The following is a 26,745-nucleotide window of genomic DNA, read 5'->3' as shown; positions in this document are numbered from 1 at the left end:
CCAGGGCCATGTTGTAACAAGCACTATTCCCCAGTGTTTTCAACAGTTATGTGAATAACGATAAAACTAATGTTAATTGCTGCAAAACGGACACAGATACAAATACAGTTTTTTTCTGATGAAAGAAGAGATTCTAACCTTTCTTTTGGTAGGTTCCATGTTTTTATAGCAATAGAACACAATATTCTGTGGGCCTTGCAAAATCAGTCAAAATTCAGTAAAACAGCCGGGATCGAAGGGGATTGCTTCAGTCAAAATGGATGGGAGTTGATAAGTTAATAAAATAAAATAAATGTATTTTAAATACATATTGTAACTTTCTTTAACTCATATACAAATGACCTGTCTTTTTAAAAAAAATCGAATGTGCCCATTGACCATAAATATGCACCTTGTAGACTCTAACATATTAATAAATGTAGGTACTGTAACTAACTGTTGATTTTAACAAATTCTCAAGCCAGTACTTAAGCAGGGAAGCTACCAAACTCGACGGAAGACAAATCTGTATGATTTGTAGTGTACTAAACTGAAGCAAATCAGAGCATTTACAGCTCTTCGGAAGAATACAATAAAAAAAACTAAATGTGATATGTCTAGAGCATTTTTATTGTGTGTTTTGCAGATTTGAAATCAACAAGTAGCCATGGCCATAAAGTCAGAATCACAATATAATGGGAGCCTATTGTATCTTTATGAGGACAGAACATTGTTAGTCATATACTTTTGTTGTAATAATAATAAATTCAGTTTATAATGCACTTTTCATCAACATGATCTCAAATCTCAAAATGCGACAAAAAGGATAGGGGGGGGAATTCAAATATTATTAATACTTAAGAATTATAGGCCTTTCTCAATTAAAAGGTGCCTGATCTTAAAGAGTCCAGGCTCTGGGTGGCTCTTAACTGGAGTGGGAGGTTGTGCCAGAGTCGCGGTGCGGCTCCGTAGAAAGCTCGGTCTCCCATAGTGAAGAGCCTGGTACTGGATGAGGACTTTAATGAGGAAGGTGCTTGAAGATCTGAGGGTGCGGGTGGAGGACTGTAGCATGATGAGATAGGTCGGTGCAAGGATGCATTTATGAGTAAGTAACAGAATTTTGTAATTGATCAGGGTTGAAACAGGGAGCCATTGCAGTGATTTGAAAATCTTAATTACTCTTTATTTTTGTCAAGTAATACTTGACAAAAATGACTATAAACACAATGTTGTAAGTGCATTTTTTACTCCGAAATCTTTTTCTGTTTTTACTTATTGGGGCAAGCGAGGTTCGTACCCATTGCCTCTGGTGCGGCAGTTCAACACTTTGCCAGTCAGCTAAAGTTCTGGGCCACCGGAACAGCCTAAAATGGTATTCGAATGCTAAGTGAGGTACATAAACTGACCTACTGTGGGTCTGCCTGTCGCTGTGAGTATTTACAGCGACAGGCAGACCCACAGTAGGTGCAGTGCGCTCCACCCCCCATTTGCCGCACAACAAAAAACAGACAATTTCATTAATTTATAAAAACCCGTCTGGACTGTAAAACAGCCTAATTCCTCACAAAATCAAGCGAGCAAAAGCAAAACCAAACATCATCTAAAGTGAAGCAACTAGTTAATCGAAGCACATCCAATACTGATGCACAGAATTTTTTGGCCACCGAAAAGTTTCGTCCGAAAATGGCAAAAATATGCATTTTCGGCATTCGGACGAAATAAAATTAAAGCGGAAAGAATATGGCCGAAAGAGGATGTTGTGGTGACACAAGCAAAAAAAAAAACAACACTGCAAGCAAGCGTCTGTTTCAATTAAACACCAAACACAGAGGTGAGTGTCCGCCTCGCTGCTTGCTGGTGTTTTACAGTGTGAGTAACACCGCACACCATTTCAGCGGGTCGAAAAAAGAGAGTGCTGCCGAGTACTGCACTACAGGTGAGCTACTCTTTCTCCTGCAGCGCCTTACTTTTTTTTTCTTTGATTAGAACCCCTCAAGCGCTTAAACTTTTTCACTTGCATTTTGGTGGCCGTGCTAAATACTTTAGCTACTGTTAGCACTATTGCTATCAACGGTTTTAACAAGTTAACACTTACCACTATCTCCGGGTGACTACAGACCTGTACAGGACGCCGTGTATGACTTTGCAGTGCGTTCCCAAAGCCGATTGTGTGGTGCGAAGAAATGTATGTATGTATTTATTTTTTAAACCTTGGTGAATATGTGAATGTGCGGAGTTTAAGTGCGGCGCACCGTGTCCCGCTCCAAGTAGCCTACAAATGCGTCATCCGCACCGCACAGCACGCATCCGTATAAGTGCAATCGCACCGCCAGAAAATGCTCACCCCGCGTTTGGTGTTTAATGTACCATTTCCCAACATGTCTGTGGTGTGGACGCATTTCAATTTATATTGTGCTTTGTTAAAATGCCAGTGCTAAATAAATATTTTATAATAATATTATAATTGTTATTATAATAAATGCAATGATAAGAAAAAATTGGCATAATTTTTTTTGCATTTCGGTTTTGGGCCAAACATTTCTCATTTTCTGTTTTTCGGTTTCAGCCCAAAATTTTCATTTCGGTGCATCCCTAACATCCACAAAGCCAATCTTTCCTTTTGTACAATTCTTTGTGAAAAGTACAAATAATTCTCTGTACCTTACTTTGCTGAAGATCCGGTAGCTTAGGCGTTGGTCTCCCATCCTTCGAAAGCTGATGTTTTTCCTACAAAGAAAGGCGTGAAAATAGTTTTATATTTTCCAGTGGTGTCATCTTCCAGCTGTACTGTGCAGTGTGTTTTGAATTCACGAATGCACTGTGGAATAATAATACAGCGACGTAAAAAGGCAGCGTAGCAATCTTCCTATTTGCGTAAAGGACTTTTATACTTGGAAACTGACTACATGGAATGGGCTGGGAAAGGCATCGTAGCCGTGTGCCTTCAGCAGGAGTATTCTGCAGTATTTGTGCCTGCAGGCCACAATGAGTAATGAATCATTTTTAATTGAGCTATGAAAATCACCAAATGGTGTCACTTTCAAACCTATATAGTAGGGATAGATTATCGGTGCCAATATTTAGCATTTTGACGAATATTGGCATTGGCCATTTTTACAAATCTGAAAGCTGATAAAGCTGTTATCACTCTGAGCGGCGAATGTTTGCAAAATTTTGTATTTTCTTCAGGGTTTGTAAACCGTTGCAAAAGGTTGCAAAGATGGTCACAGGCAGTTTTTAGTCATCACAAACTGTTTTTCTTGTCACAAAGAAATGTTCTGACAAATTTCCACTGCTTGTGAAAATCTTTTGAAACATTTGACGAACTCTTGACAAGAACCCCAAATTTGCTATGTTCGCAAGCACAGAGATTTAGAGCAATTTAAAACTGGGTTCATTTAATGGAATTTTTTATGTATATATTTATTTAAAATTTCACTTAACTTTATAAGAGATGCTGCTTTTTGCTTTTGTTAAAATTAAAACTAACAAAGGGGAAAGTTTAACAATTCAGTTATGTTAAAAGTTTGGAAAACTATTTACTATAGAAAAGTATTTACTTTTTGGTTAGAATTTTAAAACAAAGCTGTCTATTTGCTGTATTTTAAATTAAAAGAACATGTCGAAAAATTCATTTCATTTCTATTTTTGTTTCAGGCAATAACAAAGCGGTGTTAAAAAAAAAGAGAGAAAAAAAATATGAAAAGTTGTTTTGACAAACATTCTTGATTTTTAAAATTGTTATGCTAATATTTATTTTACCGCAAAAGAATACCGACTCCAAATATAGGTTATCGGCCTCCTTGACCACTAATAATCGGTATTGGTATCGGCCCTGAAAAAAACATATTGGTCTATCACTACTATATAGGTAGTGTATACTATCTGAAATGCAAAAATAATTTAAATAAATACATAGAAGAAGCTAAATGGTTTAATTTCAGCCTGACGTCACTGGTACCTGATGAGGTGTACCAAAGAGGAGTGCTTTCGTTTTATTCCTATTCAGTTGAAGGAGGTTGCTGTTCATCCATGCCTTGATTTCCTCAAGGAAAGATGTAAAGAATGACAGGACTATGGAAGGATTAGGGGTGGTTTTAATGTAGAGTGAAGATCGTCATATTGAATATGTAAGAGTAAAGCAAATGTTCTTTTTTCCCCCCTTTTTTTTTGCTACACTGGCGACAATTGTTAGCTGCTTGTGGGATACAATATTGTATAATAGTCTATGATCATGCATTTGTAGTTGGTTGAAGTGATCCTGCTCAGTTTGCATCTGTTTTTTTTCAGGAGCACATTGCCAAACAGTTCGGCCTTATGCAGAGTCAGATCGGCTATGACATCCTGGCGGAGGACACCATCACCGCGCTACTGCACAACAACCGCAAGCTGCTGGAGAAACACATCACCAAGACTGAAGTGGAGACCTTCGTCAGCCTAGTCCGCAAGAACCGCGAGCCCCGGTACGCATGGTGTGGCAGTGCAGCAGTGTTGGGGGACGTTAGTGAGAGACGTGTTTTTGCCATGTCTTTTCAGGTTTCTGGACTACCTGTCGGACTTGTGTGTCTCTAACAATGTGGCCATCCCTGTCACTCAGGAACTCATCTGCAAGTGTGTACTTGAGCCCAAAAACCAAGACATCCTCATCAAGACTGAGTGAGTGTGGTGAGATGGAGGGAATGTTTTATGAAAGACTGTTAGTGCCTTCATTTCTACAAACATAAAATTGTGTGCATGCATCCTGATAATCAGACTGAATTTGATAAATTTTCCTCCCTTTTGATGATCAAAGTCAGTAAAGACCCGATTATCATCTGTAAAGAGGGGTTTGGAATGTGTGATTACATTCGGTTATCTTGTTTTTTTTGCACAAAACGGATTACATTAAATGTTTCTCTTCATATATACCGTATTTACCCTCTCTGTAATTAAGAAACTGTTGAATGTTACTGGGTAGTTGATTGTTTTTTGCTTTATACTATTAACAGATATTTCAGTTTCACTAGGTCGTCAAGCTCTTCTTATAGGTTAGATTTTAGAAACAGTGTGTTCGCATGCTCCCGGAATCCAACATTGTGCGCAATCTTAACTGCCTTCTTCTGAAGTCTAAATAAAAAATCTAGGTTGCTTCTATAGGTATTTCCCCAAACCTCATTGCAATAACTAAAACAGTCCACAACTGTTGACTTCGATTGCAGGCGGCGGGTGCCCAAAGAGGTGGCCCCTGGTGAAATCCCGACGCAATATATGGGAATGGACGACTATGCAGATGAAGACGAGGTAATAAGACTTCCAAAACAAATGTGTTCCCTTTTATTCAGCTCTGCTTGCATATATTTTCTTCCTGACTAAAACTTTATGAATACTATTTAATCAATGAACTACAGTAATTTAATGGATTTTTCACAATTGTAAACAGTTCCCACGTCTGTGGCATGCTTTCCTGTTTTCCACTGTGGGACTCGCAGTGGTTTATTTGCATACCACCCTTAAAACAGAATGCATTGCAATTTCACTGCAGCTTGAGTTTAATGCCTGCACTAACCTCTAGGGGCACCATTTCTGTTTTGGGATTCTTTTTTTTACTGTTGCTGTCCCAGGTCTTGAGATTTACCCCAAGTTTGAAGTCAATTGAGTTAACCTTCTAGGTCACATGTGTCAAGATCCGGTCCTCGAAGGCCTGAGTCCTGCATGTTTTCCAGGTTTCTCTACTCCAATACACCTGATTCAATGATCAGGATAATTATCAGGCTCCTGCAGAATTTGCTGATGAGCTTAAATATGTATCAGCTGTGCTGAACGTAAGAAACCTCTAAAACATACAGGACTCAGCCCCTCGAGGACCAGACTTTGACAGCACTGTTCTAGGTGGACAATGGGGCAAAAGTATGACCCCTGAAATGTGTGATCTCACATTTAATATTAGAGATAATAATATCTACAATAGCAATAGGAACCTTGCAGCGGTTCACTGCTAATGTCCTAAATGTTTATCTTCATTTTGGTTTATCCTTGTCGTGGTTTATCCTCACTATTATATACACATTATTGCTTATCTCGTTATTGTTCATTCTTTTTTGTTTATAATTGTTATTGCTTGTTTGTTTATTTACTCTCACTATTATCCACATTTTTCGTACTTGTTATCCTTTATTCTTGTTATTGATAATCCTCGTTACAGTTTAGCTTCATTATTTTATATATTTTTTATGGTTTATCATTATTAACTAATTAAAACCCAAAACCATAAAAAAGTTTTTATTACTTTGATCTGCACTTTTTTAAAATGTTTTTTTAATGCTAGAGTATACAAAGCTAAAGGCTTTGATACAGCTTCTAACATGAAGAGGTCGCTTAAAGCAATGGTAGTTATTACAAAAGACGGCCAGCAGGTGGCAGCAGATTATAAAATCAGCCAGGGCCATGTTGCAACAAGCTCTTTTTCCCAGTGTTTTCAACAGATTTGTGAATAATGATGAAACTTAGCTCCACTTTAATGCTATTTGCTGCAAAACGGAAACAGATACAAATGTACTTTTTCCCTGATGAAAAAATCATTCTTTTGGTAGGTTCCATGTTTTTATAACAATAGAACACAATAATCTGTGAGCCTCGCAAAATCAGTCAAAATCCAGGAAAACAGCCCGTAAATTGTCCAAATGATGCAGAATTATTATTTGTTTCTTGTAGGTGTGGCTGGTGTGGGCTGACAAGACCAATGAGAAGCAGGAAAAGAGCATAAGGCAGCTCGCTCAGGAGGCCCGGCAAGGCAATGCCCATGACGAGAACGTACTTACCTATTACAGGTCAGCCGTCATGTCTCCAACAGTGTTCCACAAATTGTGTTCTTGGTTTCTCCAAAAATGGAGCAGTGTTATTTATATTTACGACACACATATTGTTATTGACATCTTAAACTAACAAAAAAGTGTGCTTGATGTCCCAAACAAACCAACAGTGTAACTTTGAAGAACAATAATAATCCAGATTCAAGTCAGGTTTAACTCTTTGACTGCCAACCGTTTTCAGAAAAGGGATGCTGTTGGTGCCAGCTGATTTAAGCATTTTGACTGATCTTTCAAGGTCCACAGAAAATGTTGTGTTTGGACAATGGAAACACACATACTACCAAATGAAACATTGAACTCTCATCTTTCATCAGAAAAAAAGTTTGTTTCTACCTTATTCCGTTTTTCAGTAATCAACAATAGAAAATGGTTAGTTTCACCCAAATGCTCTGTTTTGGACCAAAATACGGAGAAATCAAGCTTTTTGTGAAACGATATTATTTCATGCACTCTAGTGAATTTGACACCTTTTTTTTTTCCATGAATGATGCCACAAACACCTAAACAGTGCTTTACTTCTGTAAAGCACTACCACCAACAATGAAAAAGTGTTTTTTGATAGCAAAATACGTTTATTTACATTCAACAGTGTAACAATTTGACAAAACAATTTGGCAAACTATTTATAAATGTGCGCAACTGTGGTACTATTTACAATTGTGTTGATGTTTCAACTACAGTTTTTATTTTGCGTAACACTCCCCTGTGTGCAAGGGGACGCAGCAGGATTTGCACAACAGATTATTTTTTCTGCGATTTCCCCTTCGCGTGCAGACCCTACATTTTGTTGCCGGCCTTTTTTTCAGGGGAGTAGCAGGTATATACTGCAGTGTGTGTTTGGACATGTTGCCATCAAGTCATGATATGGTGACCTGGTGTTACGTCTGGCTTCCTCATGTCCTTCAGTTCCTATACCGGGTGGTAAGAGATGTTCTGATCCATCTTATCCGCTCCATTCATGGTGGCATCGTAGTCCAGAACCAGTGTCTTCTCCGTGATCAGACTGTACCCACTCCGATGAATATGCATTGGACTCGGGGTACTCTTCATCGTCCGATTGAACGTCCGCCTGTGCAGAAGTGCTCGGTTGTGCATCGCGTTTTCCGGCGTTAGCATCACTAGCCGGTGAGGCTTTACGACGTGATCGAAGCCGCCGCGTCAACGCTTCCAACTTCGGCGTCAACCTCGGAGTCACCATCATCATCATCGTCGTCATCAATGTGCTCTTTAGCATTGGTCGATGCTTTTCGTCTTTGAAAAAAATGCTCAAGCGTGAGCTGCTTGCAACCGGTCGCCATTTTCGCTTCCTCAGCCATTCTCCCCTCAACACTCTAGCTCCGCCTCACGTCGTCTACTGACGCCTACCTGATCTTGTCCAAAGAGAGTCATCGCTGCCATCTAGTGCCCAAAAATAGTCATTATACTAACTCGATCTGCTCGATACTTTCAGCACAGCTGTTCTAAAATATGAAAATTTAAATAAATTGTTCAGAAAGGGAATTTCTTTAGGTTAGCTCTCTGTGAATGTGATGTGGTCAAAATATTTGGTGCAACTTTAGCGCCTGTGCAACCAAGAAAAAAACTTGGTTGCACCTCTGCAACCAGTACAAAAAGTTAGTCTTGAGCCTTGATTTAGGCTTTTAGCCTAAATAAATGGGACGGATGAGCCGGACATTGAGAATGCAACACCCAGACTCGTTGAGATCTATGGCCAAAATAATCCGACAGTTCACTGAAGAGCCCTACTACACAAATGAAGTCACGCAGAATTTTACAGAATTTGGAACATGTAGCCAGTGAGTGAACGCTGGCACGTTTGGCTGCCGCTGCTTACTGGCTTATTTACGTCTTTTGATGATTTTGTGTGATATTTTAAACTATTTTAAACTATTTTAGGTCTTCCTGTTTTCCAGTCTGCAGACCCACTCCTCCTACGTTACGGAGTTTCTTTTTCCACAACCATGTGGACTCTCAGAGTGCAAGCGTGGAGCCTCTTGGTTTTGATTGTCTTGATTCATATCCACCCTCTTGCGACTGCATTTCTCCAATACTCCGGTGCTGACCTTCTCCGAATCCGCTCTCGACTGTCCTGGCCACCGCCGCTTCCACCGGTGTTCCACTTCCACCCAAACGTTGCTTATCAGCCTCGCCGAAGATACATCCACCGGGGGTCTCGTCGAAACTTTCTCTTCGATGAAAACACATCTGTAAAATCCATCTGGTCCAATAATCAACGCCCGTCACGTACGCCGGTGAGTCGATCACACAGTGCTGGCCTGCCTAGCTTAACTGGCTAACACTACACTCAGCACAGATAGCACCAGCGTTAACCTTGGTCTTCTTAACATCCGGTCTCTCACAACCAAGGGACATCTCGTCCAGGATCTCCTCCTTGACCATAAGGTGGATCTTCTCTGCATAACCGAAACGTGGCAACAGCCAAATGACTATTCATCGCTTAAAGATGCGACCCCTCCGGGCTTTGTTTACACTTGCAAACCTCGCGCCTCTGGTCGCGGGGGAGGTCTCGCGATAATCTATCGCGAGAAATGTCTCACCACTCTCAACTCCCGATTTTTTCACGTTTCAATCAACAGTCATCCAACTCTCTGGCCCTACTCCTACCATCGTCGCTGCTATCTACCGGCCACCAAAATAAAATACTTTTTAACTGTCTTTGCTGTTTACCTGTCCCATCTTTCTTCACTCTCTCCTAACATTATACTGCTTGGCGATTTTAATATTCACATGGAAATCTCTAATAACACAATTTCCAGCGAATTTCTATCCTGTCTTAATAATTTTGGCCTACAAATATGAATCAATTTCCCCACCCATTCTAAGGGACATACCCTGGATCTGGTCTGCTGTTCTGGTATTACTTTTTCCAACTTCAATTCCGACTCACTCCCATTCTCTGATCACATGCTAATCACCTTTTCCGCCAAGCTAACTTTTTCCAAAGTCACTCTCCCCATGTCATAACCTTTCGCAAAACAAAGACTATTGACCTGGACACTCTCTTCACTCTTATCAGCAGCCTACCCAGCCTGGATTCTCGATTCTCGATGAACTGGTTAATCACTGCAATCACAATCTCCATCATCTTCTCAATATACTTGCGCCAATAAAAAACAGATTAGTATCTTTTACCACTTCTGCTCCTTGGTTTACTCCTGCTCTGCGGCATTTAAATCCAAAGGATGCCAACTTGAACGCCTGCACAAGAGAACTGGACTCACTGTAAACAAGGACATGTATACGCAACACCTTATTCATTACAAAAAAATGTTTGAATCAAGCTAAATCTTGCTATTACACAACATTAATCCATAAAAGTGAAGGCAACTCCAAGGCACTATTTTCATGCTTGACAATATTTTACATCCACCTGACTCCATTCCTTCCCACCTCTACTCATCAGTTTTCTGCAATTCTCTTATGTCATTTTTTGACTCAAAAATCAAACGGATTCACCTGCAACTTCCTTCTGTCCCCTCGTCAAGTCTGTCCTTAGTGCCTCCCCCTGTTTCATCCATCCATGCATTGTCAAGTTTTACTCTGCCTTCTGCTTCAGACATCTCAGAAATCATTTGTCTTTCCAAACCCTCTACTTGCCAGCTCGATCCCCTCCCTAATGCTCTGCTTAAAGCCTGCCTCCTGACTCTAATCCCTTTTATCACCAACATTATTCACTCATCTCTCCCCACTGGTATTTTTCCAACATCATTTAAAACTGCAGCTATAACCCCAATACTGAAAAAATCTGGTTCAGATCCCAGTAATTTCAATAACCTTCATCCCATTTCAAACCTTCCATTTCTTTCAAAAGTCTTGGAAAAAAACTGTTCCCTCACAACTCCACTCCCATCTTACCTCCAATGATCTATATGAACAGTTCCAATCTGGTTTCCGCCCACTCCACAGTACAGAAACTGCCCTCATTAAGATTACCAACGACCTCCTTCTGGCAACAGACTCAGGCCTACTCACCCTTCTTATTCTCCTTGATCTCACAGCAGCTTTTGACACAATTTCTCACACCATCCTCCTGACCGGACTCCACAGTATTGGCATTACAGATACACCTTTTCAATGGTTTAGTTCTTACCTGTCCGGCCGCACCCAGTTTTTTTCAAATGAAATCATTCAAATCCTATCTGTCTCCCGTCTATTATGGTGTTCCCCAGGGGTCTCTTTTGGGACCCCTCCTCTTTATTATCTACATCTTACCTCTCCGCAATATTTTTTGCAAATTCAATTTACATTTTCACTGTTGCGCGGATGACACCCAGCTCTACCTCTCTACTAACCCCCATGCCACTCTCCTTCCTTCCTCCCTTACTGACTGTTTTTCCGAACTCAAACAATGGTTCTCATCCAATCTTCTTCAACTTAACAGTAACAAAACTGAAATCCTATTGATAGGTACTAAGTCCACTTTAGCCAAAACTGACAGTTTTTCCATTGCACTTGACAATTTCTCTGTTTCCCCCTCCCCTCAGGTTAAAAGTCTGGGTGTCATCCTTGACAGCACACTTTCTTTTCAGTCACACTTAAACAACATCACCCGATCTGCATACTTTTATTTACGCAACATAAATCGTCTCCGCCCATCTCTCACACCCCACACTGCTGCTTTCCTTGATTATTGTAACGCTCTTCTGTTTGGTCTCCCCATCAAATCACTTAAAAAATTACAACTTCTTCAAAACTCTGTTGCTCGCATTATTACAAGGACCCCTTCCATGCACCACATTACTCCATTCATGCAAAAACTTCATTGGCTTCCTGTCCGTTTCCGCATCCAATACAAATACTGATCTGCACTTTTAAGGCCATAAATAACCTTGCTCCTCCATATCTCACGGACCTTCTTCACATTGCCACACATTTTCGCTCTCTCAAATTTTCATCTGGCCTCCACCTCTCCATCCCTCTTGCCCGCCTGGCCACCGTCGGGGACAGAGCTTTCAGCCACTCTGCCCCCCGTCTTTGGAATGCACCACCTGACATCCGTAATATTGATTCATTAACACTTTTTAAAACCAGACTTAAAACATACCTTTTTTTCGGACTGCTTTTTCACTTTAACATTGTTATAGTACTCACTATTTTTAATTATGTATAATGTTTTGTTGTTTTATTGTAGTGTTTTTTAAATTTATTGTGTTGTAAGGCAACCTTGAGTGTCTTGAAAGGCGCCTATAACTTAAATTAATTATTATTATTATTAGTGCCACCCATTTCATATTAGATTAGAGATTTAGGGAAATGTAAATTCAATGAAGCGTGGATAAGTAAACTCCTTTCATTTGTACACGCGCCTAGCACGTACTATAGTTTCCATGCTCGTTATTGGGGTTCAGCTCCCCTTGTCTTAGTCTGGCATCGCTTTTAGCAAACTAAAACTGCGCTGTGGTGATGGCGTAAATAGGTTTTAAAAAGTCTTACATTTAACTTGAAGAAACCTGTGGGACCTTGACAATGGCGCAAAGTTTTTACTTGGATTTTACTCAAATGTCAGCCGCAGCACGTGGAACCTTTCTGGGAATGTACGAGAAAGACGGTCAATTGTCATTGCACTTTGGCATTGCAAAAGTGAAAGACATGTCCTTTTCATCAAAGTGAGACATGAATTCACTTGGACAGAATGTTTACTAATAAAGGCTACGTTTATCACTATCCTGCGAGCAGAAAGTGGGCATGTGTTAAGTTCACAGAGACGATGCAGGGGTGGGTCCTAACTCCACACGTCAGCAATTTAGGACCCGCTCGTTTTCTAGGGTTGGGAGGGGCTGGTGTTTGGAGACCAGAATGACCTAGAATTTCTCAGAAAGGGGTGTACGGAGGAAAACACTACTTCGGCTGTGTTTTTGGTGAGAAATTAGCATTTTTACATGGATAAAATCTCCAAAAGCTACAGCCTAGCTCTTGCCAGCTAGACATTAGCCTAAGCGTGGCTTTCCTCCTGCTACAGTCTGGATCATTGCAGGTTAATCTTACCATCTACCTACTCCATTTTAGGCCTCTGCTGGTCTCTGAATTTAACTTCCACCAGTTTTAGTCTGTACCACTTCTGGCTTGGCCTGGCCTTCTGCTCGCTGCAGCCTGCACCTCTGCTGGACTTAACTTTTACCTTTGGCCGTCTGGACCACCTCTGTAGCTTTGGCCTCTGCTAAACTTAACCAGTTCTTCCACCTGCTGCAGTTTGAATCTGCAAACCAGTTGGAGGAGGGACAATGGCGTCTCTAGTATTTCTACTCCCCACACTGTCTACTTGGCTCTTATAAGCACAAGTTCTAACCTTTGGATGAGTAATTCTCACAATGTGGTTGGTTTGCTCACTGGACTTTGTGCATGGAAGCACATGTAATGCGGATATTTATCATTCCATGCTTACCTCTGCAGTGGGTGGCAAAGGATTTAAATTTATCGTTCCCACTGTTCACCAAGAAACAACGGAGATTTTAAGGGCCTAAACATGCATGGAAACTCCTGAAACGTGACACACACATCTGGCCTGGCAAAATGAGCAATATTTTATAGTGTATTGTGCAATTTGTAAAAAGATAAATAAATAAATAAACTCTCCACCAATTTGACCCTTTCGTTCTCTCATATCTGTCCTCAGTCAGGTCCGCCTTTCTTATATATAAGCGACGGGAAATCCTCCCACACAGTCAGTCAGTTGTTGGACCTTGGTCCACACACAAGGCGCACCACACTATTAGGTGCACCGTCGATTTTTGAGAAAATGTAAGACTTTAAAGTGCGCCTTATAGTCGTGAAAATACGGTAGGTATCTTCGGGGACATTTTTCACTTTAAATCCCTGCCGCTTACATGTTTGAACTCAGCGTAGACAATTCTTTGAATTCCTCCCGGGATTTGGGAAAGGTATGGGGAAAAAAATCCTTTCGTTTGATCACAGTCACCACATTGAGTTTTGTTGCAACCCTAATACGTCTTAAGGATATTTATGACGAAATAGTGAGTCGATTTACAAGTTTTGGCTCGTACAAATACACTTTCCTTTCTGTGTATTGTTTACTTGTTTGTCCTTAAGCAAAATGGCTGGCTGTACATGCACAGTGTGCTGTTCTAAAAATAACTGTTTGGGCCGCCACACGGAACATAGACATGCATAGATCACAGACTTTTATATGTAAGTCTGTGGCATAGATGTATCTGCTACAAATAGGTCCCTGTGATGTCACAAAGCAGGGTGAAGGTATCACAATCTACTCTTCGGAAAAAAAACTTCAAGAAAAGAAATATGCAGGCAATGCCACAAGATACAAACCATTCATCAGTATCAGAAGGCCAGATTGGATTTTGCAAAGTGCAGAGATGAGCCGCAAAAGTTTTGGAACGATGTTTCATGGACTGATGAGACCAAGATGAACTTCTACCAAAGTGATGGAACGGCCAAAGTATGGAGAAAGAAAAAATCTGCTTTAGATCCAAAACACACAAATTCATCTGTGAAGCTTGCTGGAGTTAATGTCATGGCTTGAGCTTGCATGACTGTTTCTGGAATGAGCTCACTAGACTTTATTGATGGTATAACTCAATTTACAATTTACAATTTACTGAATTAATCTCTAAAAGATAAATAAATAAATAAATAATTACTGAATAAATGCATCCAAACTAGCTAGCTTCCTCATGCAACAAGACAATGAACGTCCCAAAACACACTTCCACCAAAAAAAAGGAATTCATCCGTGGGGAAAAGTGTAAGGTCGTAGACCAGCCAAGTGAATCACCGGATCTTGACCCAATAAATAGTGATTCCCAACCAATGTGCCAGCTCATCAGATGAGCTGCGGGAAATTATCAAAAAAAATAATGTTATGTACACTTTATTTTTGTAAACATTATGGTTTAAATCACAAACATTTACTGCTTTTCATTATGAAAATATGACTATTTAGAAGGTGTATTAATACGATACGACCTTGTTAGAAGAATCTATATACATTTATCCCATATTTATTCTAAGCATTTATTCTGTGAAGAAAGCAAAATGGAGTATGACTTATTCTCCTTCATCTTCAAAAACAAGAACTGTGGCCTTATCGCAAGATGACGACTGGAACATTTTGCAATTGAACTATTGAAGCTTTGACTTTGAAACTTTCAGTGCTGAATAAAAACATGTCTACATTATTATCTGCACGATGATTTGTATCCGTGACGGCATTGAAGTTGCTTTTGTGTGTGTCCCCTCCACTTTAGCACAGCAACCGCTATGTAACTCGTGAATATCCAATAAAAAGTGAGGGAATGGCGAAGTGTGTCCAGAGAGTGATAAGAGATATTTCCGTTCTCCTCACGAAACAAATTGAAACCTCTTGTCTTCCTTTCTGATCTGTTGTTTATTAAATGTTCTAGGTTGCTTGAACCGACATACCTTAATACTTCTTTGATGTGCTGCATATGGATTATGGCATAAAGGTTTACATTATCATTGTCAATGTGTGGCCTGCCATCTACTCAGGTACCAGCTGAAGCTTTTTGCCAGAATGTGTTTGGACCGCCAGTACCTCGCCATTGACGAAATCTCCAAGCAGCTGGATGTGGAGCTAATCTTCCTTTGCATGATGGATGAGACACTGCCTTTTGACCTGCGGGCATCCTTCTGTCGCCTGATGCTGCACGCCCACGTCGATCGAGACCCGCAGGAACTGGTCACGCCTGTAAAGTTTGCCAGACTTTGGACCGAGATCCCCACCTCTATCACAATCAAAGAGTAAGTTGTTGTGGATCGATCGAGGGTCTGGGTAGTGGTAGTTGTTTCTTTGCCCGTTGGGATTAAACGTTTTACTGGATTTACACTTGAAGTTCTAGTTCTAATTAGTTAATTTTAATCTGATGTGTATTTTTTTTGTTTTTTTTGTTATATATATATATATATATATTTAATTTCATTGTTCATGGTTCTTACAATATGATGCAGACAAATATTTGAGTAGCACTCGCAGATATACCTCATAAGAGAAAATGTATAAATACATTCTTACCAATGAAATGTGCATGTAGCGTTTCTTGCAGCCTTATTGTTACAGCCATATGACACACACTGCGGCATTTCTGCTAGAGAGACAGTAAATAACATGAAAACACTGCTGAAATCAATATTTTCAAGTTAGGTATACTTAGTGAGTGGCAATGTAAGATGGCCGCCAGTGGCTTCACTTTTCGCTACGGTGAATAAGTGGCATTGTGAGTACATTGAGATATAAGTCAGTGGGTTTCCTGATGGCCTCACGACTCTGGCTGGAAGTGTTCGGTTTAGGTGAATGGTATGGGATTTTTTTTTCAATAGGTTTTAGGTGAACTAATGAATGCACACTCACTCACACGCACGCACACACACACACACACACATAGACATAATCACCCACACATACACATATTCACCCACATACAAAAAAAAAAAAATATATATATATATATATATATATATATATATATATATATATATATATATATATAAAAAAGAAAAAAGGAGAGCAATGATGATGACATGTCAAATCGGTAAAATTACCGAATGAACAATACCTCTCCAGGAAAAAAAAAAAAAAGAGATATAAGTCAGTGGATGTTGCTCACCGTAGCCCAAAGAACGCTCAAGAAGTTTGTGTGAATGCACAGCCACTCGGACAATTACAGGGAACATTGCCTCTAACTGTTCTTTTTGAGACTTGGAGGCAGAACAGCATGAGCGTTTTCATTATATTGTCTTAACTCAAGAGCTATGGTTGTACACATGCTTATTGGGTGTGCTAGCAAGGGACCAGCATCACCTTTACACTTTACTGCAGGCCACTTGCCACGATGCATGCGCACTTCCCTCGTAAAGCACAAAGCTCTATGGGTTAGAGAGTCTCAGCAAGATGCCGTGGTAACTGTGCACTTGGTGATGTAATGAGCGACGCGGACTAGGAGCTTTTCAAAAGGTTGAAAACATAGTAGAGCAGGTTGTGAGTATCCCAAGCATGCATGAACGCTGACAGTATGTATGTTCTTTGCACGTTGAGCAATACCTCCACTCTTTTATAAGTCATCCCAGTTCTCCCAAACATGCTCGAATGTACCCAAATCTCTGACATTGTGTTGAATGTCAAATACGGATAGGCAGTCATAAACAAATATAGACCCAGTCAGTATAGCACCGATCACTGCAAGCAGAAAACAAAGTCGGAACAAGAGAGTGACTGCACACAATTGCGCACTGTACATCATCTGGCTCTGGGATCAGGATGACATCAATCTCAAGCAAATTTAACCAAATTGTGTTGTGTTCCCACCTCAGTTACGACTCCAACATGGATGACAGCAGAGACAACAAGAAGAACCGTTTTGCCAACACCATGGTCTTCATGGAAGAGTATCTCAACAACGTGTTGAACGAGAAGCTGCCCTTTCACAATGAGGAGAAGAACAAGCTCACCTACGAGGTCCGTAAGAACCTTGTGCACCCCTGACACTTCCTTTGCAGTTTTTGCCTCTTTTGACTTCCTTCCTGTTCCCTATGCAGGTTGTGAGCTTGGCACGACATCTCATTTACTTTGGCTTCTACAGCTTCTTCGAGCTGTTGCGACTCACCAGAACGCTGCTGGGCATTATCGACTGCGGTCCCAACCCTTCCCATGCGCTGATCCATGATGAAGGATCAGGTGATCTGCCGGAAAACATTCTGGCCAGTCAGAACATCAGTCTTGTCTCTTCCTGTCCAATAGTAGCCTCCACTCTAAAATAAATCCCTTCCTCTTATCTTTGTACTTCTCAGGAAAACACCAAAAAAAAAAAAAATATATATATATATATATATATGTGTATATATATATATATATATGTGTATATATATATATATATATATGTATGTATTACACATTTTTCAGTTTTACTTAAATATGGGTGATGCAAAAATTAGTACACCCCACAAAATGTTTTATAAATTTAGTACTTTATATGGCCTCCGATTTTTAATCACAGCACCAAGTCATCAAAGCATTGAATGAACGAGCTGGCAACATTTTGTTGCATCAATCTTTTTCCATTCTTCAAGAATGACCTCTTTTAGAGACTGAATGCTGGATGGAGAGTGATGCCCAACTTTTCTCTTTAGAATTCCCCATAGGTGTTCAATTGGGTTCAGATCAGGAGACATACTTGGCCACTGAAACACTATCACCTGGTTCTTCTTCAGAAATCCAACAGTGGCCTTAGATGTGTGCTTAGGATCATTGTCATGTTGGAAAAGTGCACGACAACTAAGGGCATGGAGTGATGGCAGCATCTTTTCTTTCAAAATTGAGCAATACAGCTGTGAATTCATATTGCCATCAATGAAATGCAGTTCCCCGACACCAGCAGTACTCATGCAACCCCACATGAGGACACGGCCACCACCATGTTTCACTGTAGGCACCATGCATTTTTCCTTGTATTCCTCACCTTTGCGACGCCATACAGTTTTGAAGCCATTAGTTCCAAAAACATTTATATTGGTCTCATCACTCCAGAGTATAGAGTCCCAGTAGTCTTCATCTTTGTCAGCATGGGCCCTGGCAAAATCTAGGCACACTTTTTTGTCCCTGGGCTTTAGGAGAGGTTTCCTCCGTGGATGGCACCCACGCATGCCATTCCTCTGCAGTGTACGCCGTATTGTGTCACCCCAGTTTGTCTTTTTATTTCCTTAGATAACTACAGTGAACTTAGATGTTGATTTTCTTCCACCCTTCTCATTGGAAGACGCTACTGTCGAGTTGTTAACATCCCTGCACAACCTTGACGTCTCTATGAGATGGTTGCAGTTCCATCTTTTTTAAATTTTTGTACCACTTTTGCTACAGTATTCTGACTGATGAGTAAATCTTTGCTGATCTTTTTGTAGCCATCATCTTTGTTGTGCAAATTAATTATTTTCTTTCTTAGGTCCTGTGACATTTCTCTTCTGCGTGGTGCCATTGCTAACAGCATGAAATGGCAAAGTGTTTTCTTTAAGTAACACCCATTTATAGTCAACAGTCTGCTTGACACCTGTGTAATGAATAGTTAGACTCAGCTGTAGACGTTTGTAGTCTAAAATGTAGTCTTTTTGGGCTTTGCTCCAGAGACTTTGAGTGGGGTGTACTCATTTTTGGATCACTCTAATTTAAATAAAACTGAAAATTCTGTTCTCTAATGTATATTATTAACCTTACTTTCATGTCCGCAACACCCCTGGTCGACGAATAATTTTCCGGGTCGAATTTTGTTCTCAGTCCATCCTTGCAAGTATCTTTATTAATCCCAATGCCCAAACAATTCTTGATGCTTTTATTGTGAAACATTGCTGGAAGTTACACTGTTTTAACTCTTGTTTCTACCATAAGGAAAGAATGTGAAACGCTCCATCCATGGCATGGGCCAGATGATGACAACCATGGTCCTCAACAGGAAGCAGTCCTTATTTGGGGGGGCGGGAGCACGGGCGGGGCTTGTGCTTGATGGACAGCGAGTGGCTAAAGACAGCATTGACAAAATGGACCTCACAGTAATGGACACAAAGTTGAAGATTCTGGAAATCTTACAGGTCAGTGAGACTATGGTTGGTGGTTGATTCCACCCACTTGAACTGCAGGCAAATAAAACCAAAGAGGAAGGTCAGTAAAATGTTTCCACACAGTCATCTCCAGCTGCACTGTTGTTGTCTTCTCCACCCACTTCTTGCTTACAGTTGCCCTATTGAACTGGTATTACCATTAGCATTTTGAGCTACTACTTCAGTGTTGTCAAAGTAACTTTCAATAGGTCATCTACAACCCCTGACAAAAATTATGGAATCTCCAGTTAAGGATGTCACGATAATGGCAATATTGTGATATTGCAATATTAAAATGGCCACGATATCGTCGTCATCATGTCACAATATTAAAAGCAGCAAATCTGTTAAAAAGGAGAGGACCTTTTGCATGTGACGTCATGGGAACGCCTCCTCTGGCAGATGGCAAAATAACCACTTGCGTCTATTGAAACCGTTGAAACTCGTAAAGTGTTTAGTCCTGTATCTAATTATATAATCAATCATCTTATTATAATAATAATAATAATCTAAAATTGTCATATCTTGTTGTGCAGTAGCTTGTACTAATAGACAAGGATGTAAACTAAACTTAGCTTTTAATCACATACCAGCTGATGAAGATAGAAGATGGCGATTGCTAGCAGCAATAAAGTGAAAGGACTGGCATCCCTCAAAGTATTCACGGATCTTTTTTTACGGGGTTAGTAGACCACTGCTCATATATTTTACTAGCAAACATTCACTAACAAAGATTGGGACAGAGGTGCCGAATTACAACAAGATGTTTCAAATCACATTAACAAGCCATATAATGACCATCCACTCCAACTGTACACACAGAGACTCCGCTTAGTTCCATATGTGTTCAGTATAGGACGGAGTGTGTAAAAAAATAAAATCAAAAATATGTTGGTTACATGATAAGCAAGTTTCACCTTTGCCATTACAAGGTATCTTGTCCCGCTGGTTTGAGCGTAGGATCTCGTCCTGGAGACTGGGCCAGCAACAAAAAAGTCGTACGCGTCTAAGCTTTATTGAACTTTTTAATAGGAGTGTAACAAAAAACGATTTCAAGTTCAAATGTGTCCCCGTAGGGCAATTATTGTTGCAGCAAGCAGTGAACACCATTTAAGTCAAACAAAACATTACTAAGAGCATAAAAGGTTTGGGAAAATACAGTGTATTCTGCCACAAAAATCAACTATGTCCGAAGCAACGCCTATAAATGACAGGGAAAGTGCAATCAGTGCAAACAGCAATTTATGTATAAATAGCATACTCATACCAAATCAAGCAATTCAATAAAAATCAATAAAACAGTCAATCAATCAGGTACGACTCCTCTGGCAGAAGGGACAAAGGAGTGCTTGTACCTGTTGCTTTTAATCCTCGAAAATTGAAACCGAGATCCAGAAGGCAACATCTTAAACTCAAGATGTAAAGGATGGAAGTCATCTGAAAGAACGGCATTGGCTTTCCTCTATACCTGCCTGTTGAACAAATCTGTAAGTGAGCTTTAATGAACTCCCAATATTTTACTGCTTGTATTAATTATTCTGCTCAGTGCATTTTTTGATTTGGTGTTAAGGTTGCCAAACCAGCAGAGTAGAGAGAGAGTTTGAACCGAAAATCCGTTTTTTATTTTAACGATGCAAATGCACCAGCACACGGACTAATAAATTAGTCTAGAAATAGCTTGAACCGGCTGATGGCCCGCTCAAGACGTTATAAATCAGTTTTATGTTGCTGATACTATTGACTCTAATTTACGCAAGACTTCGCCTGAGAGACCGTGTTTGGTTGTGTGTGGGTAAAAAAAAGTTACGCAAGACTTGTCGCAGTTAACGTACTCGGGCAAGTTTCATATCCAAAGTATGAAAGAGATGTTCATTTTATATGAACAATGGAATGCTGGATAAAAGTGTCGCCATGTACAAAGACTGACAATCTGCGCTCGTACACACCGCAAGTACAACGCGATGAGCCAGCCACTGGCATGGATCCGGTGTTCAACCGCATGCTCAGACAGCGAGGCTTTTTTCCAACTAAAACACCCACAACTCGACCAGAGGAAAGGTAATAACGACCTTAATAACCCGGTTTATTGTTAAGAAAGACTTAAGCCATACTGCATTGTGGAGAATGAGGGCTTTCAGAACATGATAAAAAACATTAGTGCCGAGTAGGCTAAGATTTACACTAGGAAGAGAGTAAAATAAAGAATTGTATTATTATACTAACACACAACAGGAGCTGCATGGCTCAGGGAGTAGATCGGCTGTCTTCCAAGCTGAAGGTCGTGAGTTTGTTCCTTCACCCTTAAGTGGCTATTTATTTTTTCCCAATTCTTTATTTTTCTCTATTCCAAGTCTAAATATTACTCTAAAACTGAGTCTATTTGGTCCCACTCTAAATAGAGTCAAATTTACACTATAGAATTTACTGAGCAGCAATAAAGTGCCAGCCTTTGTTACTGTTACTGGAATATGACACCCAACATGATTGTGATGATGAAGTTCAATTAATTTTTCACAAGAAGAACCTTGATAAACATTAAGCATACATCTACTTATTCCCTGCATGTATGGGTAGTATACTGGAACTGACACTGTCTCACAATAGTAACACGTACTAGAACGTAACTGAGATATACAGTAACTGTTCTAAGTTAGTTTACATTTAGTAAGATGACACTTTGAAAAATATATTCGTTAGTAGTTCCAACTTAACAACTTACAAATGGAGTATTTTTTAGGCAGATGCATGTTCAAACAACGTTTTTATGTCAGAACATTACATAGGCAAAAATGTTGAACACTGGTTTCCAAACTAAAAGCATATGTTTACAAATGTGCAAATTACAAGATTTAGATCATTTTAAAATAAGCAAGATATTCAAATAATTAATGGAGTAACAAAATAATTGTACATTAATTTGACATTTAACTAATTGTTGAGTAATCAAATAATCGTTGCACCGCTACATTGACTCAAACCGAGTCGAATTGTGATCCTACTGAATCGAACCAAACCGAATCTTTTCATTTTAAAAATCGAATCGTTCTTGTATTAGATCGCACCCTATGTATCGAGATGCATATCGAATCGTCTTGATTGATTTACACCCCTACTTTTGAATCAGCTCCAGTATAATACGTAGGCCATCAGCCATGAAGCAAAATGTGGTTAGAAAGAGGATTACGTTCCATTAATGGGGGAGCCAGCTCATTTGAGTTTTTTCTTGTTAATTCCCCTAGGTATACTGTACTAAAAGTTCTCCACTGAAATCCTTGCAGGTTTTTTTTTTATACCAGCCATCTGAACATACCATGATTAGGTACAGTAAATATAGCATATTTTGGGGTCTCTAAGCATGTTTATAGACCCCTATATCACCTGATCAGGTGGTCGATCATCCTTGAAACTTGGTGAAATGATAAACAGTGATACTTTGTACAAAATTATGTAATGTGAGCTCTGTCCCATAACAGATTACATTGCAGCGCAAAATAATTAAAAAAAAACATACGTTGTTCAATAACTGTTAATGCAACATACAATGGATTTTCAGTTGAGGGTTAAATATTAAGACAACAATAAACACCCAGAAGTCAATATATTATAGTACAGTACGACTAGACTTTATTTACAGATATAAAACTCAGATTACAGACGGATACTGTCAAACCATAAACTTGAGGGTACATATACTTGAACTGTAATCTGAAATGATCAAGTGAGCAGAAAGTGGGTCTGATTTACAGTATATGTACGTGTCATCATCATCATCGGACTCAACAGATAAGTGTCCTTTGGTGACATTGAAACAATCTGTACATTTACACAGATATGTGCAGTAAACGTGCGTTAATGCACAAACAGTTAGATGTTGTATATTTTGATACTTTACAGCCAGAGTGCATCAATGTCAGGAGAACGTATGTGGCGCTAAATTCAGGGACATCCATGTGATGATTAATTGCACTTCAACAATAACCCACCCATGGTTAACAGGAGAAAGGGCCCTGATCCATTGGGATGACACGCAATACATTTCATTCATTACGTTCATTGAATTATTAATAGAGGTGGGAGTAAGCCATTGCTTTGTAAGTCACAAGTAAGTCTCAAGTCTTTGCCCTCAAGTCCCGAGTCAAGTCTCAAGCGATTCACAAGTCCTACAATTTGAAGTCATTTTAACAACATCGTCAGGGTTTTTCCTGGCTCAAATTGAGGCAGAGGTGGTACCATCCTGACTATGATGGGTGACTACCAATACCAGATTTCAGTCTCATTTTAAGGTACTCATGGCGGTGACCGATACCATTATCGGCCATTTCTGAGGGACAATGTGGGACACTCCTCAGCAATGCGGCGGACCCTCCCCGTGGGCAGACTCGCTGATGGTGGTTTACCCAAGAAAATTTAGTGGTGCACACCTAAATTGACTTGCAAAGTAAATACCGTTATTCACATTTCGAAGCATTTTCATTATATTACTGCTAAATACTACAATGTTTTTAATTCATATTTTTTGTACAAGTGTCTACACATCATATACCATAAATATACATTTACATCTTAAATACTGAAAATATCAAGTTGATGTTTAGACCAGAAGTGCAAGTATTATCAGAAAATTTCACACACTGTACATGTTTGTGGGTATTCAACAAAATAATTTGCAGTGGTGGCCCATAAGTTTTGTGATGATTTCATATTAAGCATTTTTATACTGTACAACTGCATTCATGGCTATGATTCATACTAAAACCATTAAAATGAGCTCATTTATGTGAACACATAAATATTAATGCTTTAAAGGATAACAAAAGTATTATAATATATACACTACTGTACTGACATTCATACAATGCACTAGCTCAATTTAGAATTTTTTGTTTATTTATTGCCGTCCCCAAACACTGCCACTGAAGACATAGTTTGCCAGATTAAAAACACTGTATATCACTCACTATTTGAACGTCACTTGGGATGCCGCTTCCCCGTTGTCCTCAGACCAGCTACGACTCATCTTCAGCAGCGCATTTGTTGCCCATGTATTATTGGACAGGCTAGATGAAGATAGCAACATGAGGCTAACAAACAGGCCCGTGTGATGGTTACGTTTTTTTTTTTGCGGCATCGTAGTTATGCCGGCATAGCTTCAATGAGAAAAGTATTTTGATTATAAGTGTTGAGCAAAAGTGTCAACAACAAATAAGCAACTATGGGGGTTCAGTGGTTCTGTTGTTTACAACAGTCCGGCAGCCACGAAGGCAACGGTGGACTTTTTGTGAGCGACTCAGACGGACTGTACTTAAAAGTCTGTGGCTACGCCTTGTTTTTGTGATTACGGCTGACAATATCTCGCCACATTTTCAAAGTAAAAAAAAAAAATTATTATTATTATTATTGGGGCAAGCACTGATTTTGCGCGACATAACTCCGATTTGTGGGTCACATGAACTGAGCTTCAAACGTTGGTCACCCTACTTCTTGCGGTCTCTAAAGCCGCCATACCCGAAGCTGGACCCATGACCATGGGCCGGGCGAGCGCCAAGGGAGGCTCCGTGCTGCGGCTGGCTGAAAGCTTATTTAAGTGGAAGGCCCGGTGCTGTGCTGTCGGCCGCGACCTGTGATTTATTTATTTATTACTATAATCACTAAAAATAATCATTCACTAGTACATATTAAATTGTAAATATAGTTCAGCGTTGTTGTAAAACACTATTATGTTTAATGTATATACTGTGTTTTTATCTTTGTCAATGGCTGGAGCCACAGGTCCTCTGCTTCTCAACCGGGAAGTGGGCGTGTGCAACGATTGCTCCCTGATCTGTTTCTACTTCGGTGCAATTAAGTTAAAAAAACAAAAAACTTACAACTGACATTAGCTTACTTACCGTTCTTTGTGCAACTTCAGATGTTGAACAAAGTTGTTGCCTCTCCATCAGTGATCTAATCTTGGACACACTGCAATTCATTTTTTGTTGATCACCTCATAGTTTTTGTACCCAAACAACTTCAAAGTCACGGATCGGATTTTTTTTTCAAAAAAAAAAAAAAATTATATCAGATAAATACAACTTTGTCTTAATTTATTTTATAAAAGGCCATTACATTTTCAAACATATATATAAACTAACAATGTCTAATATGGCTGTTTGGATTTAGGAACTCAACTTTAAGTGCAATATAAGGCAAGATACATAATTATTTTATACATGGTCCATGTATGAAATAACAAGGTATCCTGCCTTATGTTATATTGCACTTGTAATGCACTTGAAGCTGTGTTCCTAAAATCCAAATGGCCATATTGGACATTTTGATTTTATTTTTTTATTATTTTTTTAAAGCTAGTGTTTTATAAAATAATTATAAATGAAGGCAAAGTTCTATTTACTTATTTTTAATAATGAAAAATACATCTAAATGCAATGTAAGGCACATTTCCTTTGTTTAAACAGGGAGAGTGGATTACAAAGTAGAATAGCTCCACAATATTGAAAACAATAAGAAAAGCAAGCTCAGACAAGCAACAGCTGTCAAACTACGGTTGCAGCACCCGATGCTAATGCTAACAGTTAGCTACTAGCCACGAACGCAGGAGATTTGTACCGTATCGTGCAATGACGGCGTAATTAACTTGCGGTTTCTTTGTGTCCTAAATTAGCTATTTATTATACTTTCGGGGTGGCATAATGATAATGGTGGTGTAAAATATGTAATTTCAATAAAAACGTCTATAATGCAAAAATGTCAAAGGGAAGTAGTCAAGCTCACGCAACCATGCAGGCAGACTTCAAAGTAAAATCCGCCAAGGCTGTCTGTTGCATTGGTGTCAATGTATTATTTGGTCAGCTTCATTTTGAAGTTTGCCTTAGCGTAGGCAGCTTGTGTTTACGACTTCCCTGACATGTCTGAATGACGGCGCTGTGTCAGCCCAGCTCACACACGTACACACACACACAAACACTGAGACAAAATTGTTAACATACATTTTAATATTTTTGTTTTGGTGGTCTTTTCAAGTCAAAGTGCTCAAGTCCAAGTGAAGTCAGAAATCATTGTTGTAAAGTCCAAGTCTTTTAATATTTTGTTAAGTCGAGTTTAAAGTCGTCTAATTCATGACTCAAGTCAAACTTGAGTCCAAGTCACATGACTCATGTCCACACCTCTGACTATTAATACTTTGGATTAGAGTCAATTTGGATTAATTTAATTCAGGTGAATATATTACGTTTAATGAACTCATAATTAATTAAACTTAATATATTCACTTTGGACTCACTTAATTCAATTGTGTTACCAATTGAAGTGATTTTTTTTTAAA

General features: G+C 39.4%; 1 protein-coding gene across 9 annotated transcripts in view; it reads left to right on the top strand.

Annotated features, from left to right (window-relative positions):
• Nucleotides 1-26,745, top strand: part of itpr3 (inositol 1,4,5-trisphosphate receptor, type 3) — a 214,217-nt gene that overhangs the window by 93,723 nt on the left and 93,749 nt on the right. For all 9 annotated transcript variants that reach the window (XM_077554937.1, XM_077554900.1, XM_077554890.1 and 6 more), the window contains 8 exons: nucleotides 4,270-4,442; nucleotides 4,516-4,635; nucleotides 5,178-5,259; nucleotides 6,670-6,785; nucleotides 15,333-15,584; nucleotides 17,151-17,295; nucleotides 17,376-17,514; nucleotides 19,216-19,415. In XM_077554937.1, the coding sequence (XP_077411063.1) occupies nucleotides 4,270-4,442; nucleotides 4,516-4,635; nucleotides 5,178-5,259; nucleotides 6,670-6,785; nucleotides 15,333-15,584; nucleotides 17,151-17,295; nucleotides 17,376-17,514; nucleotides 19,216-19,415 (1,227 nt within the window). The remainder of the gene's footprint in view (nucleotides 1-4,269; nucleotides 4,443-4,515; nucleotides 4,636-5,177; nucleotides 5,260-6,669; nucleotides 6,786-15,332; nucleotides 15,585-17,150; nucleotides 17,296-17,375; nucleotides 17,515-19,215; nucleotides 19,416-26,745) is intronic.

This window comes from Vanacampus margaritifer, chromosome 1, assembly GCF_051991255.1.
Source record: "Vanacampus margaritifer isolate UIUO_Vmar chromosome 1, RoL_Vmar_1.0, whole genome shotgun sequence".
NCBI lineage: Eukaryota > Metazoa > Chordata > Actinopteri > Syngnathiformes > Syngnathidae > Vanacampus > Vanacampus margaritifer.
This window is presented reverse-complemented; position numbering and strand designations above follow the sequence as displayed.